At 49.1% G+C, this 17,040-nt stretch overlaps 1 protein-coding gene across 3 annotated transcripts in view; it reads right to left on the bottom strand.

Moving 5' to 3' along the window:
* The window catches only part of DNAJC6 (DnaJ heat shock protein family (Hsp40) member C6), a 50,806-nt gene extending 34,946 nt beyond the window's left edge, over positions 1-15,860 (bottom strand). The window contains exons 1-2 of one of the 3 annotated variants that reach the window (XM_054833443.1): positions 15,655-15,860; positions 3,364-3,511 (exon numbers count right to left, since the gene is read on the bottom strand). In XM_054833443.1, coding sequence (XP_054689418.1) covers positions 3,364-3,376 — 13 coding nt within the window. In that variant the 5' untranslated portion in view covers positions 3,377-3,511; positions 15,655-15,860. Of the gene's footprint in view, positions 1-3,363; positions 3,587-15,654 lie in introns of those variants that run through there. The other 2 variants (XM_054833442.1, XM_054833441.1) reach the window with 2 other exon arrangements.
* Between the last annotated feature and the right edge of the window lie 1,180 nt (positions 15,861-17,040).

Raw genomic sequence — 17,040 nt, 5'->3', positions numbered from 1 at the left:
TTTCCCCTTTTGACACTAAGCAATAGCAGTCCAAAAAAATATTAAGCCAATAATCATAAGTACTCGGAAGTTACAGCAAAGCTGTAACCGCTGATCATTTTCATTGCAAGAAGCTGTTTATGAGATTGCAAGCCTACATTAAGAGATGATGATACTTTAAAATCTGATACTTTGAATTAGTTTAAAAAAATTAATAGAAAAACCCAACAGGGGCCCGCTTTCCCAACTCATGTGAGTTAATGTCATTGCAGCAATAGCAAATACAATGGCAATTTGCCCCAGAATTGCCAGCACTTTGCTTTCAGCACAGATCCTCACCCATCTAACTTCTATAATTGCTTAATATTCATCTACACACACATCTTCCAGAGAGCAAAAGCCGTTTTTCTATGCCCAGAGCACACTGCCCTGGTGCGGATGAAACTTAACACGTGGGGAGAGAAGAGGAAGGTTTGATGCTCCGATTATTTAACTGCATCGAAGATGCTATTTAACTGCGCCCAGAGAGGCTCAGCTCGAGCGCAGCAGTAACCCTGCCAGCCAGCCGACGCCGGCTGCACCGAGGGTCCCAAATTGCCCGGTGACACGGAGTTGTACCTCAGGACTGTTTCGCTCCTCAATGGCAAACAGCCATTTTGATAACTCAGGCAGCAGCTGTTCCGCCACACATGAAGCCCTTATTTAAAACCGGGGGGGGGGGGGGGGAAAGGAAAAAAAGAAAAAACCTAAAAGGTAAGGGAGGTCAGGCATGTGGGAAGTACATAACGAGCTCCGATTTGGTCAGGGCAGCTGAGGGATTTCACCTTCAAGGGTCTGCCACCTAATTATGCAGAGGAGAGACTCCCCTGCCCCACCAAGACCCAGCAGCACACCTCCCTTGCGCTGTAACACGTCACCGATTTATTTCTTCTTTCTCCTTCCTGAGGAATTCAGGTCTCTTTTCCCAAATGAAATACGCTCTACCGCTGCCCATCTTGGGAATTTAGACTTTGGCATCGTTACTGGGAGGAGTCTCAAATACTTATAATATGAATATACTCTCTAATTAAAAAAACCAAAACGGAGAAGGTGGGTGGTGGTTTTTTCCTTGCTCCTATTAAGCCAAAACCCCAGGCATCTTATTTTCCCATCTTTCTCTTACACTGCTCCCTAATTCCCTCTCCCCACATAACTACCCATCTTCACTCTGCATTACAGAGAAATCACGTCCCACAATTCACGAGCAGCTTCAATTATCAAACCACTAGAAATCACAAGCACACCTGAGGGGTGGGGATGGTTCTTTAAGCTTTTATAATTTCATACTTGGCAAAGAAAAATGACTTTGCAATGAACTGATAAAAATTAGGCATTTATCAGCATGAAGTGTTCAAATGAACAAGGCAGATACAAGTATGGACTTCGGGTTTAGAACAGAGCATCACACTCAATACAGCTTTTTTTTTAATTTCATGCAAAGATTTAGAAACACCCGCCAAAAGGTGTTAATAAACAGATAAGGTATTTTAAAACAAAATCCTATAAACTCAATTCAAGGACCATATTAAGGCCTGAGGTTTGTTACTGCATGTCAGGTGTGTCATTTACAGCGCCTGTAAAATGTAGGCAGTGAGAGTAGCAAAATGAACTAAAGGAAGTAAACTCTGGTTAACACAAATCTCTTAACCGTTAGCTTCCAAATCCCAGAGACGGCCCTTTTCCAAGCCCACGTGTTTAAGGGCAGAACATCCTAGAAACTGATAGAGGGCATTAATACAATTAATGCTCTGGGATGTCTTCATCATAGTTAGTAGCCGAATTGTTGAAATGGCCGAATATTGCACAAAACCCGTAAATAAAGGTATTGTCTAGCTATCCGTGAGCACTTTTTTTTGCTCGGCAGGGAGCACGCCAGCTCGAAGAACGCGAAGGGAAGGATTGCAACAGCAACACTCAAATAATAGACTGAGCTGACTCTAGACAAAAGCCGTGACTTGACACGAGCTGCGGCACGCTCCCACACCTGGCTGGATGCGAACGCCACCTTCCACAAAACTAATGCCTTTGGTTCTTAAAGTTCTAGGAAAGTCATTCAGGTAATTGCTTTAATCATAGGTATTAAACTGACCGCAATATCTAACCGTTTCAGCAGATGCTGATGTAAGAATCCACATAAGTGTTACACAGCAGCCTGCTGTGAGTAAGTATCTACTGACACATGCTATGATTACAAGCAACTGTAGCAGACATATCACAGAAGCAAATTCAAATACATTTCTAAAGTCCAGGAGTAAAAAAAAAAAAGTGAAAAAGACAAAGCCAACCTCCAAAAGAACTCTTGAAAGCAAATGTAAATGGCAAGGGAGAGGAGGAATACATGACTCAATACATCAGAGAAAATGGGGGGGGGGGGAAATCAAGGTAAGACTCTCCCCACCCAAGTCCAGACATAGGTCATTAGGGGTTTTTCCCCCCTTGAGAAGAGGTTACCACATTAAAACAAAGGTGATGTGTTTTAAGTACTTGCTTAGTGCCTTGGGCCCACCCCTTTCTTTCATGGAACAGCACAGGTATTGCTGCAAGACCACCCTGCTATAACAGGCAGACATCAAATTTGGTCCCCCACAACTGAACAAGGCATTTCCCTGCACAAGTTTGAGCTTTAGAAGTTCCCTGCAAAGGCTGTAGATGTTCATTGCGATGGGCACATCTAACCAACCAGAACCAGAGCCAATTCATTTCAAGAGATGCCTTAAAAGCCATCAGATGAGTACTGTCGATTACTGGTGATCCAGGCAAATTTGAACCTGTGGTTTAGAGGTGAAGAGCTCTCTATCCCATTACCAGTCATAAAGACCATCTGGTCCCCTACTCCCTGATTAAAAAAAAAATGGTGCATGCAGTGCATCATCTATCAGAATTAATCCAATTCAGTTTGATGAGTGGTTTTTAGAGAAGGGGGGAGGGTAAAAAAAGTAACGATGATTCCGGGAAATAAGTCAGTTGGGGAAAGATCCCAAACCACTCCATCCATTTTAGCTGCAGAACAACCTTTTCCTCTTTGGGGCTGAAAACAGGAGCTGCCAGGACTTACTAGCCGCCGATTTCTGTGGCGCTACCCACCCGGCCCCCCCAGCCTCGGCTGGATTTCCTTCATCCCACCGCCCTCCCCACCGCCCGTGCTTGGACAAAGGGCCGCTATTGTCCCCGGCCACAAAGGCTCCCCATCCCCACGCAACAACAACCACCACCACCACAACTCCACCATCGCGCAGCAGACCCTCCACGGCAGACAGCCCCCCGCCCCGCACAGCCCCCCACCCCCCCACACACACCCCACGCGTGTCGCGGGGACCCCCGTGGAGGCGGCGGGCCCGCCCCTACCTGAGCTGTCCATGGTGCTGCCGCCCTCGGCGCGGTGCTGCTGCTGCTGCGGCTGCTGCTGCTGCCGCGCCGGGCTCCGGCCGCCCGCCCCCGCCGCCGCGCTGGCCCCGGGCTTGGCCCCGCCGCCGTCAGCGCTGCTGTCCACCAGCTGCAAAGATTCATAGCCATCACTGCCCGGCTTTTTCCGGTAGCTCCCGAGCAGGCTCATGGGTGAACCGGGCGGAGAACCTCCTCTGACGCCGCGGGCAGGAGGGGAAGACAAGTGCTCCGGCCGCCCCGAGGGGAGGGGAAGGGCGGGACGGGGCGGCCGCCTTCCTTCCCCCCCCCCCCCCCCCCCCCCGCCTTCCTCCTCCTCCCTTCCCCGTACCCGGTGCCGCCTCCTCCCGCCCCTCCGGGGCCCGGAAGCAATCGCGGAGGCCGCAGCCCAAACGGCGGGGCTGGCGGGGTTTCAGGCCGCCGGTAGAAGCATCTTCAAATAAATTAGGTGCCACCGTGCTGGAAACGCCGCAGCGGCCGCGGAGCGGTGGCGGTCAGAGCGGCTTTGGCAGGGGAGGCTCCCCCCGACCGTCAGCTCTGAGAGCTATTAGTTAGCAAAAAGTGCTGGATCCACACCATTTCCTTCTCCCGGGCTGTTATTCATGTATTCCGGCAAACGCATCCCTCTCCCAAAAGAGGTCCTTCAGCTCAGAGGCTTAGGCTGTACAGCTGGCATGAAGAGGTTCTCGAAATAGCAATCGACATTAAAATCTTCCTATCACACCACTGAAAGGTGCATTCCTTGGGAACGGGCCAAGGTCACTGAGTGATGGGCTGACACAGCCCATCCTGCAGCCTAAAGGAGAAGAGATGGCACAGCAGTTCTGCACCGAGCCTCCAAAACCTCAACAGCATCTCTGGTTCAGTGTAACGCCGTGTCTGTCTGCGGGCAAGTAACTGGCGAGGTCCCGCACCGCAGCGCTGTGTCACAGTGGGATGCAGAAGCATCCCAGACCCCTGCCTGTATGACTGCTGGCTTAAAAGTCGTGGTGCCCAGCTGAAGCAGCACTACCACTGATTGCTAAGCCATTTTTGTTGCTAGGTCTTACCAATGTATTTGCAGCTGTTCACATGTAAACAGGACTTTAGACCAACACAAAGTGTGTCCTCGAGCAACCAATAAGCCATACCTCACTCCACACATTTTGCAGCCACGGCTAATAGACTGTAATTTCATTTTACATGGAGCAGAGGAACTGAGGGATGCTCCAAAGGAAATGATCATTATTAAACTCTTCTAAATGGATTTATTTTTATTTTAAGGAAAAACAAAGGCAAAAAGAAGCCATAGCATCCAGACACAAGTATGCCTTCAATCTCTTACAGAAAGGACACAAAGTACTCTGCTTAGAAAAATAGTGTGGGTTTGCTTCTAAAGCAATAACATCAATAAGCACTTCGGTAGCAATAACCATAACTTGAAATATTACTGACACTTGGCTTAAACTTTCCTGCTCAGCACTGCAGGGCAGTGGGCATCTGGTAGAGCCATACCTTGCCATGCGCTATTGTTTATATAACTCCTGCAATTTTATATTACAGTGCAGACAAGGTACATCTGTGACCCAGAATTTTCTCAGAAAAATCCAAGCAGATTTATAAGCAGCAAACTAAAATGAACTAACCTGACGTAAATGGTTTGCAGTTAGCAGCGGTAACAGCTTGAACTCAAGGTTAGAACTGTGTGTTTTATACCCCCTCATTACTAGGCTCTTGATACATCTGTCTGTACGGAGCAATATACGGATTGCAATGCTCGCCAGGAGGAATGGGTGCCCCTCCCTCTTGGCACCCATATGCAGCAACTTAGTAAAGGAAAAATAAAAGCACAGGTGTTTTTACTAGGGATCACATCTGTTAGTCTCTCCTACTCAACCTAGGATACAACAATTCCTGGGATAAAAAAAATGGGAAATTTGGGGGAGGTCAAAGTGGATGTTCGTTTATTTTGCTTGCTCAGCTAACAGCCCAAACATGAGAAACCAGGCTCTCGGGTGAAGGAGGACATTAAGGCTGTGTAACATTTCCATGAGTCCTCAAGCACGCTCACGCTGGAGGCATCTGCAGCCTGTTAGAGGGAACGAGCTGGGAAACCTGGCACAACACAAGACCCTACACAGCCTATCCCTGACTTAAACTGTCACCTGTGGTCTCTAGCCTGCTTCTGCTGCCTTCATCCATCAATTCCAGTAGCTCAGCTTGGACGAAACTTCATACCCTAACTCCAGGAGTCGTCTCTCACCAGTGAGAGCAAGGGTCTGTCTGCATTAGGCAGCAAAAGGAAAGCCCCTTACTGAAAATGTTCTCATGGAAAAAGGGTACAAACAACAGGAGAGGTTCACTCCAGCAGGAATTATAGCTCGCCCTTCTCTGACTACTGGAGCAGGTCCAGAATTTATACTTCCCAGGTACTGTCTCATAGCTGCTGCCCACTGGAGCCTCACAGCATGTCTTTGGCTCAACATTTCATAGAATCACAGAATTGTTTAGGTTTGAAAAGACCTTTAAGATCATCAAGTCCAACTGTAGACATAGCACTGCCAAGTCCACCACTAAACCATGTCCCTAAGCACCACATCTGCACATCTTTTAAATCCCTCCAGGGATGGTGACCCAACCACTGCCCTGGGCAGCCTGTTCCAGTGCTCAACAACCTTTTCAGTGAAGAAATTTTTCCTAACATCCAATCTAAACCTCCCCTGGCACAACTTGAGGCTGTTGTCTCTCATCCTATTGCTTGTTACTTGGGACAAGAGACCAACACCCACCTGGCTACAACCTCCTTCCAAGTAGTTGTAGAGTTCCTACCTAGCATTGACGCTGCTGTTGTGTCTGCAGCAGGCAGAGTACAGTCATACTTCAAAAGAAAAAAATTACTTCTCTTTGTTGAATCCATTATTAATTCATTTCTCCCCACATTTGTCCCAGAGTTTGGAGGATCATAGCTTTCTTTCCCTCCAAGGAGTCCCAAAGGGGAATCACCACCGTAGCCCAAAGCTCCAGCCTGTACAAGGAGGCTTCTGCAAAGCATCAGCGCAGGCAGGGAGTAGGGACAGTGCAGCCTCTCCAGGGGATCTTGGGGCAGAGGAGGGAGGAGGAAACAGACTTCAAAGTCCCATCCTTGCCTGTAATTACCATTGCTACAAACGCAAAGGGATGGGATTAGGGAAGTACGTTGTGTGGGATTCAGTTGAAGCTGCACTTATCCATGCATTTTCCAGCCCTATGGGAAGTTCAGCTGAAGAGAATGTATAAAGTAATATTCAACACTCCCCCAATGAGTTGGGCTAATGAAGGGCCACATGTTTTCTCTCTTTTGGAGGTCTACAGTATGAAGAATGCTGTATACAGAACCTCCAAATCAAGTAACGTGTTAAATTGCACATGACTTTCAAAAACGAGAGTACAGAAGAAGGATCTAGGGAAACAGCTACTTAGAAAGATTCCTTAACATCCTTGAAGATTTATTGAGTGGTGGCTAGTGATACTACACAACGATATAGATGTTTGTCTGCTGGTTGAATGGTAAGGCTGGCAGGTGCCATTAAGGCTGTGGGAGATGTTAACGACATGCTAAAGAGGATTGTATGTTGCTCAAGATTCGAGAGATAAAAACTCTCTCCCCATTACTGACCTTGGAAAAGTCAATTGATTTGCTAACCTCTAACTCTCTGTCTGTTTTTCTCTGTCTGGGTTGCAGCCTCTCCTGGGTAAAGTCTCTTTTCATAGTTGTAATCAAGCACCAACTATACCGAGGTACAATTGCGTTTTTTCCACCTCTCCTCCAACTAGATGGACAGCTAAGGTGAAATATTATACTCTTAATTCTTCATGAACGCATTCAAGATGTGGAGGGTTGTGAATACAGCTTGGAAATTAATTTAGTATCTAGAGCAACACCTGTAAAACTCCATATACTAAATATTTTTTCCAAAGTTACTCCACCGTGAACAATGAACTCTCCCTGCGAGAAGTCCAAACCCAGGTGTACGTACATAGGTAAGTATATGGGAGGTACCAGCTGTGCCATATGATATGGACTGCTATCACTGCCTGAAAAAGCTGCATGTGTTTATAAGAAAAAACAAAACTTGCTCAATCAGTTTTCATATTTCTCAAGCAGATTTCATATTTCCATTTTCATACTGCTCATACTGCTGCACAGAGCAGCTCCTTCTCTGCAGCCCAAGCTACAATAATTTCTTTTCTCTTGCCTCGTGCTTACCTGCACCTCACTCCTTGCAGTGGGACACTGGGCCATCAAAACATACTCTAGAGAATTAACATTTTTGCTTTTTCCTTCCTCAAAGCACTAAAATCCTAATCAAATACCCTGAATTCACAGACTCCTGAATTCAGTCTACCTTCAACATTCCTATAACAAGTACTCTATAAAATGAGCTTTCAAAAACCAAAAAAACCAAACCCAACAAACCAGCACAAGCTCTTTAACTCTTCTTGCCTTCCTGGAAAGCTTGCAAGGAGCACCCATGGCATTCAGCCACAGTTACCTTCTGGAGACCTATTTAGCAACCCAGCGACCCACCCCATCACACACTCCCACGTTATCAGGGACTTGAGCTGTGCTACGAGCCATCCTGCCAGCAGGAGGAGGCTTAAACACCTGTATAAACTGAAGCAATTTGATAAACTTTCAATTTTGGGCCGGAAAAAATAACCACCACCACCTTTTTTGTTTGTTCAGTACGCAGACCTACAGCACAGTCATTGCCTTACGCATTAGGTGTTGCTTGGGATTTTGACACTTAATCTAGTTAGGCATCAAAAAATTTGGTGTAGTACGGGCATCTTTCCCACCCTAAAAACTAGTTGGGTGTAGAACTGACAGCTGGGACTATCCCAGCACCACTTTTACCTCCAGAAGTCTCACATCCTGATAAAATCACAGACCAAACCTAAGCCCAAAGCCCTTCCCAGCCACCACACTGAGCCATGGGGTCACAACCCTGCTCACAGCAGCTCAGCCCCACCAGGCAGGGAAGACCGTGGTCCACAGGAGCCAGCTTTGACCCCAGTGCCTACAGCACTCTTCCAGCAGGAAAGAAAGAGCAACACCACATTTTTCTCTTGGGCCTTTCCTCCTGGACCTACCCCATAGCAATTTCACCCTGGTGAGTACCCATTCCCTCTACTCTTAGGAGAAGGGTCTGTCCCACTGCCCACCTCTCCAGGGAGCACTGACACCAACATCTTCACCTCCAGGATGCTCAAGGCCTCCACAGCTGCCAACACTTTAAATAAGAGCCACTTTTTTAACCCCAGTTAAGCAAACCTGATTGAACAGATTACAACCAGCAAGCTCCTTGGCTGGGCTAGGACCACCCCAGTTACCATCAGCGAGCAGCGTGCATGAACTGTAAGAAATAATGCTGCTGCATTGTGGATCATTACTGCCACAGATAAAAAAAAATCTTAATTCTTCTGTTTTATTTTTGGCCTGGTGTGTTCAAACATAAACCAAATATCTTATAAAAGCCATATAGCACCATGTGAATTAGCTTCAAGAAGGTGTTACCTCTTGATTGCATCTGCTGCTCTGCATTCAACTCACCTGGTTCGTGTCACCTTAGAAGAGTATTGCATCTCCCTCCTGGTGAAGGCTTACTGTGGTGAGGAACAAAAGCAAAGCTGTGGTGACAGCCAAAACAATTCCACCCCAGAAGAGGGTGATAGGGTTTTTGTTGTGGTTTTTGGTTGGCTTTTTTTTTTTTTAAAGACACTGATTCAGAAATCACATCAGGTAACTAAGGTCATCAGGAGACTATGTGGTAGCACACTTTTTGCTTTACTTCTTGTCCTAGGAAAACCAGAAGCAAAATACCTCCTCCTGCCTCCCCATCAAAACAGCAGTTGTCAAACCAGTGTCAGCCTTTACAAGAGGCAACGAATAAACTTTTACATTTACAGCCAAAGGATTTACCTCACAACTCATCCCTGAGGCCAACTTAGAAAAAACCAGTGTCTTCTGCACAATCATTTTCTCTAAAACCAGCCAGATCCTCAGTCTGGGACTGCCTTGAACTTAGGTTGAGTCCTACCCTCCCTCTAGCAGGAGCCTTCCCATCGCTCTTCTGCGTTATCCATAGGCACCAGCCTCCACTCATGCATGCTCTCAATGTATGGAGGCAATCAGGGAGGACGCGTAAGGGTTTCTTTCCTGACAGCTCGTTGTCACGGCGGTGGTGATAGCTGACAAAATAAAACCCCAGAAGCCATCCCGTTGCAATTCCTACTCCTGTAGAATAAGCTCTTCACATCTCCACGTTCAGGTGAGATGTGGGTCAAGCACAAAGGACTTTGGGGCGTATGTGACCTGTCTAGCAAGGATCACGCCTCTCGCCCTCTCCTCTCCTCATTCATTACTCCGGCAGTGCCGTGGGCTGGCCAGGAGCATCGATTCCCGTGCGCTGCTCTGGGAAGGGGCACGTGATAGCAAAATGGGTACGGGCTCTCGGTACGGAGCCAGAAATATGATTTCAAAGCGGTGTCTGGACTTGTGCTGAGGATAAATAAGTGGTATTTGGCCTGGAATCAAGGGTAGCCGTGTGGTTCCTTTTTCTGGGTGTGGGAATGGCCGTGCCCGCGTCTGGTGGAGACATACGGAGCTGTCGCAGCCTGTCCGTGAGCAGTGGTTACGCGGGGTGGCGTAGCCTACGGTACAGGTGTGGGATGCAGTGTGCCACGGGCAAACAGGGCTGGTTTGGGGGGGGATCCAGGTGGAGAGAAAGGACTCGAATGATCTAACCCTTTGTTAAGCCCCCCTGATATTCAGGACCTTCCAAACTGGCCGTTCCTGTCGTCTTCATCGCTAATGAAAAGCGAATGTGGTCCTGAGAAAGTCTCAGAGTTGTTTTTAAGTGTTAGACACAGGGCTCGTCAATTAAACCTTTGCTTTCCCTCATCACAGGAAGCCTTGAGCCTCTTCTGTGGTGAAACGTAGCTGATACGCTCCGCTTTGCTCATCTGCTGCATCGACGGGGGCACGCCGGTGAGCCCGCACGGCCGCTTATCGCTATTTTGTTTTCCAGTGCCTTGGGACGTGACTGGTGTTTGACTCTGCTATTATCTTCTGTCCCATCCTTTCCTCTCTGTGACAGCACGTGCCATTAAGCGTATTGCTGTGTCTGCGTATTTTTTATTCCTTGCCTTTTTAGTCTTGTTAAAGTGCCGTCAGGGATGGCACACAACTCACTCAGTTCAGCCCGAGACTTTGTTTCAGAATATTCAAGGATTCGACTGGCTCCTCGGCAACGCCGAGCTGTGGAGCTGCTTGCCAAAGCCCGCCGGAGATGCTAAAAATGTACACGCTTCCCGGGGAGAGTGGGGAAATGTATGGGAAAAACGCATCCGTAAGGGGCCGTTGAACAGGAGCGTACCGCTGTTCGCTCGGGAAGTCCCCAGCCCGCAAAGTGTTGGCGGATTGGAGACTGTACAGCCATCCGTCCGATTCCTCAGGCCCAAATCAGATTGTTTCGGTGAAAATCAGAAAATCGGAAAGCTGGGGAGGGGCTGGTGACAAGGGCAGGGAGTGACAGGCCAAGGGGAACGGCCTGGAGCTGCAGGAGGGGAGATGGAGATGGGATGTGAGGCAGAAATTCTTTACTGTTTACTTTCCCTTTCGCTGTGAGGTAAGTGGCTAAATACCAAGAAAAATCTGGGCATAGCCCTCCGTTTGTGAGCCTGCAAAATACAAATATGTGTAATCCCCACTAGAACGAGAGGCACGAGTTCAGAAACGCACAAACATTGCCATTAGCAACGAGAGAAGTTCTGTATTCATTAACCGAGACAGAGGTGGGCCCGTAATTGGTACCTCAGAAAAATTCTCAGCTTGATATTAAACCCGGCTGCTTGCAACTTGCAACGAGTTGCAAAGCTGAATTACTCAGTGCATGCAATTATAATGCAGAGTGCATTAGCGCTTTGTTCCACTGTGTTTAAAACAACACGATGCCCAGATTTTCGTAGTTTTTTAAACACATAGCAAAAATCTACAGTGTAATTTTGAATTTCTTCTCGTTTGCATTGGAAAATGGCTGGTGGTAAAAAACAAGGAAAAACTATACCAGCAATTCATCACGGGGTAACTTCAGCTACTGCCGCTATGCGCGGGGTCAGACGCCAGCAGCAAAGAATATAACGAAAATAGTCGGGCCGTTGCTCTCGGGTAGCTCTGACCGAGGACCCCTCGACGCCGCGAGTCTTTCCATGAAAACAGAAGGGAAATTACAGGCGGCGCTGCCAGCCCGTGGCGATGGCTGTTGCACACCTCGCCCACTCCCATCGCTACTTCGTTTTAGGATGAGGGTTTCCTTTGGGATTCTGGCCCAGGGGATGAGTATCCTCACTACAAGCTTCAAAATGATGGGGTTTTTTCCTTGGATGAAGAGGTAAGTGAGGTCCAGCTGACGAAGGGGAGGAAGATACAGGTGGGTCTGCCAGCACAGGAAGGTCTGCCAGAAACCCAACACATCCCCATTAAAGTGGTTCTACCTTCTTACAGATTTTGGTAGCGTATTTTTTACCTAATACTAATAGGAAAAATGATACTATTAGGAAAAATGTTACTATTAGAGCCTGGTTGTTCTGGCTGCTTTATAAAACATGAAAAATGAGGTCTGTCCCAGCTCACAGCATCTACCGGCTTACAGGTCCTGCATCACACCTGACTGATGCGGTTTGGGTTCGGATTTATAACCGCTCATCATTTCCAAATACTCAAGCAGAGCCTACAAGGCTGCGGACGCTCTCTCCCACGCTGCTGTTTTCAATCCGCACGGCGGTCTGCGGTTGTGGAAGAACAGCTTGGATGTAACTCAAGGGGAGAGACACCCAGTCGCAGCGGCGTGGGAGTAGCTTGCAGCGGATCATCGTGACCTTGGATGCAGGCTGTAAATTCCGTGGCGCAGGAGCCAGAAGTCTGGTCCTCAGCGACGTTACAGCCCCTTCAAGCAGGGCAGGGAGCAAAGCTGGCTGTGAACGCCCCAATCCTTCTCCAGGTGACCCATTTCCACCACGAAAGGTGTAAACCCCACCTCCCTGTTCCCTACGACGCTAACTGAATCAGCCTCCTGTGGATCCCGCGGCTCGGGCGCTTGCCTGGGAACGCATCGCTGGGATGCCTTCAAGACTCCAGGCAATAGAAAAGCTCCGCGAACATCCAGCCGAAACGCGCTTGACTCAGCAGAAAGGATTCAAAGCAATCTTCCTCTCTCGGCGATGCCTCCCGCGCTGCTGGAAGAGTTCAGGGAGAGCTGCTCCGCGCCGTGGGATGCTCTCCCCGAGGCTGCCAACAGCCCTGAGCGTGGGGCGGGTGATGGAGCTGGGGGAAATTCACGGCCCAACCCCGATCCAGCCCTCCTTTTCCGTATCTTTCAGGGCAGGAAAGAATTTATCATCGCGTACGTTAACTCGGAAAGTAGTATTGCCGGGGCTAGTCTATACCACGTGGCTTTAAAATAATTACGCCGTGTGGCTCCCAGGCTGGGAGTTTTGTGTGGATGGGTTTCAGCTTAAATACCTTAAAAAAAAAAAAAAAAAAAAAAATCTGTCGGGGTGGAAAATGAATGCCAGGAGTAAATGCGTGCAGAGTTGGAGAACCTGCCTGCATCCCACCCCGTGGTGTCTGGGCAAGTGCCCCCGCACCGGGGCAGAGACCCATGCACAGGCAGCGTACTGCAGAGAAACCTCGGCTAGCTAGAAAGCAAATTGCTCCTTCTGTAAAGTTTCCCATGAAAACTATTACTTGGAAAAGGAATTCAAGTGTTTGGGTCATTTTTTTTTTTTTTTTTCCTGCTTCAAAACATGGTCTGGGGAAGGGAATAAACTTGACAAGTTTCCTGCGTGGCAAAACCCCCATTTCAGAGGATTTGGAGAAAATGCTGGCTCTTGCCTCAGTCTCCCTGCGTGATTTTGTTCTGCACGGCCACTTTCTCCATCTCTCTGCCTCCCAGCCGTGATTCAGGGATGTAAATGATACCATTTCCCGTCCTTATTATTTCTGATAACTGAAAACAAGAACTAATTCAGGAGAAAGAAGTCTATATATCATTTCCAGTGCCTATCCAAATGGGGCCTCATACACTATTGGCATGTAAACTACCGTAAGAGTTCATAAAATATTATTTATAATTTAGTATAAATAATAAAAAGTAATATTTATAGCAATTTAATGTTGAGAGGTTCCCACGGCTGCTTTATCCACCCCTGAAAAAGCATCTATAATCTAATTTTTATGGTGGATGGAAATTACAGTATCTCAGCCCGGTACGGTCACAGCTGGGATTTCCAGACCATGTTCCCTACAGCCAGAGATCTTTCTTCTCCAAATCTGAGCGCCGCGGGACGCCACGCACCCAGCGAAGACCAGCCCCCGCAGCGGTTTCAGACATCTCCCCATCTCCGGAGCATCCCGGGAGAGGAGCAGCCACCCCTCTGGGGCCGGCCGTTCGTTATAGACGCTCGGGTTACGTCCTTCGCGACATCCCTCGCGTCGCGACATCCCTCGCGCGCTGGTGATGCTGATTGCCTTCGCAAGGCCAATTTCAGCCACCCCAGCAGAGCCGGGGCTGTGGTAAAAACACGACCCCATGGGTCGGCACCGAGCCCGCCAGCCCAATTTTGATCCCAAAACCTGGGCGGCACACCTGGGTACCAAACTCTCCACCACTACGGTCCGGCGATTCCCTTTTCCACGCGGCCCCCGGGCTCTGCCACCATATTCCAGCAGCGAAGAGGGCCGGATTTTAGCAAATCCTGCCCCCCCCAAAATAAAATCCAGCTTTGAGGACTCACAGAAAGCAACGCAGCGGGTGCAGCGGGAGGCCCCGGGATTAATCCGCAGCAGGGCAAAGCCGTCCGCGGGGCGGATTAGTTGGGTCAGCAATTAAACGTTGGCGCTTTGTGCTGCCAGCGCTCAAGGACAAAATGCGGTTCCTCCTTAAAGGCTGCGGCCGCTCCGAAATGCTGCATCTATCAGCTGGGAGCGTTTCTGGGACCATAAACAAGCCGGCTGTGTCACGGCTGGCTAAATATAGTGCAGCCTGGGTTGCCTTCGTGCTGCCTGTGCCATCTGAATTACTTGGTACGCTGGGTTTATTTTATTTAATTTTTTTTTTAATTTTTTTTTCCCCTCTCAGGGAAAGCTATGACTAAGAGAAATCCATGGTTGAAGGGCTAGCAGAAGATGGAGGCCCTAGTCCAAATGCCGAAGGTGAATAAAGTCTGTAGTTTGCAGACGTGGGGGCCCATCCAAAATACTCCTCACCCTCCTCCTCCTCCCTCTCCTCCTCCTCTCCTCGGCAGTATCTAAAATACGACTATAGTAATGACAGCCACAAATACATCAGCAAGACATGAAATATTTCCTGATTTAAAGTCACGGCGATCCCGAGGTGATGCCAAGGGGGGATAAACACCTACCTGAAGCAGCGGTGCCGTGGGTGCCCGTCCCTGCCGTCCCCTCCCGGAGCACCCGGCCGGGGCTGCCTCAGCAGGACTGAAGCAAATGCAATGGTGTATGCATTTAGCTGTATATTTTTATTTTTTTTTTTCTCTTTTCTGGCCTGGAGTAGGGATTTTAAAGGGGATGCAGGTCCGTGTTTGTCTCAGCATAATAAAACGGGGGGGTTTGAAGGTCAGCTTCGCAGTGGATGCGCTGCAAAAGGCTGGATATGGGTATTCCGTAGCAGCGTTTATATTCTCACATGCACACCCAATTACCCTTCCCGTGGGAAGTACAGCTATGTTCAGGTATAACCTACAACTGTTATTTAAAGCCTGAAAATCACTTGGTTTTTCTCCACTGAAGGTAATATGCCCCAATAGCTTTTACAGTCCTAAAATACACAAACACCTATTTTGGGGTGCAAGCAGAGATGCTCGTGTTCTGGCTGGAGTTGCTGAGGTAGCCAGAGCAGGAGGCAGCTCGAGGATGTTACACGCTATATGCCCAGGTACGCATCGCCGAATTTCAGCACCTTAACTTGCCATCAGACAGAAATAGGTGCCACGCTGCCAAGGGAAGCGGTTTTCGGTGCGATTCCTTCCCTCCGACCTATTATATAACAAGGTTTTAAAGCAGGAATTTTTGCTTTATGCCAAGCTGCAGGATCCGAGCGTGCCTTCCCAGTGATTACTCAGCACAAATTTGCCGTAAACAACATCCCATATTGGATCGCGCACCGTCTCGCTCTTCTTTCCTCGCCTCCCCGCTCATGGCTCGGCTTTCCTTACCTTGCTTTTCAGATCCGTGCATCCTCCTCTCCCGGCTCCTGCGGCAGAGCAGCAGGGAACCTGGCTGCGCTCCCGCACGCCGGCTTTCCGCTCGTCATTCGGCGGCGGTCCCGGGTCACGGGGCGACGGCCATGGGCTGGGGCGCCGCTGCCTGGGAACTGCGTGCCGCTCCGGGCCCTGCCGGGATATATTTGGGATTACAGAGGCTCAGGAAAGGATGAGGATGGAGGCAGACATATCACATCTTCTAAAATGTGGCATGGAGTGGGATCTGGAGTCTGCAGGTCTGATCCATCGAGTGCAAACCAAAGGGATCTTATTTATTTATTTATTTATTTATTTATTTATTTTCTTCTTCCCTGATTTTTTGCTTTTCGGAGAAGGTTAAATCCTTTGGACGGGCCCAGCGGGGATGCGGCGTGTCAAAGTTTTGCGGAGCTGGGACCGGGGCAGCGTGCTGGTGGAGGCACTCCTGGGGCACATCCCTGAGTATCCAGGATGGCTAGCGCCACCCGACGCTATAAACATGATTAATTGCCCCCAAATCTTTATCACAGCATAACTGCAGATGCAATGGGGTTACGAGCTAGCTATCGGTGCCATTTCTTCCAAGCAGTCATCGGTAATTCCAGTTATCTTCCTTGGGTATCCCCCATCCCCACCGTATCGGAGCATCCCAGAAGCTTTAATCTCTCCGCACGACGCCCAGGGGAAGCGGAGCGGCGTAATGACTGACGGGGAGGTGACAGAGGGGTTCAAGGCACAGGTCCCCGGGGGGCAGGGACGCGAAAGGACAGGTTAAAATAACCGGGCTGCAAATAAGCGGTGTGGAGTGCAGAAAGCAAATAAAAAGCATTATATTACAAACCTTACAGGACGGGATCGGTATTACACAATATATACAATTATAAGAGGAAGGTTGGAATTTTAATGCTTCCAGTGTTGTTCTGAAATTCAAAGAAATACGGAGCAGCCCCGCAGGGACGTGCTGCCCTGCGGGTGCCGGGGCGGTTTGTTTGCCGCGCCGGCTTTGGGCACGCGTCCCCTGCAAGCTGGGGAGAAGCCCCCCGGTTTGGGGGGGGCCGGAGGCACCCCGGCACGCGCCGGCGGCCAGGCCGTAGGGACGGGGACGCCGACCCTCGTGCCACCCCAGCTCCGCTGATGGCACTCGGGGAAAGCCAAGGCTTTGGTCTCGGTTTGATTTTGGCACTCCTCACGTATTCCTCTGCTTTTTGACCTGCGAACTTGCAGGTTCAGACTGGGTTCCTTTTCTAGCTTACGTAGCATTTTCCTCCTTGTATTTATCTGCCCTTGCCCCCTCAGACGGAGCCGCGCGGAGGGAATACATCCCTTCCCTGCCTCCGGATTGCCGCGACGCTGAACCCC

This window comes from Grus americana, chromosome 8 (genome assembly GCF_028858705.1).
Source record: "Grus americana isolate bGruAme1 chromosome 8, bGruAme1.mat, whole genome shotgun sequence".
NCBI lineage: Eukaryota > Metazoa > Chordata > Aves > Gruiformes > Gruidae > Grus > Grus americana.
Note: the sequence above shows the minus strand (reverse complement) of the source record. Positions and strands in the feature narration are given on the sequence as shown.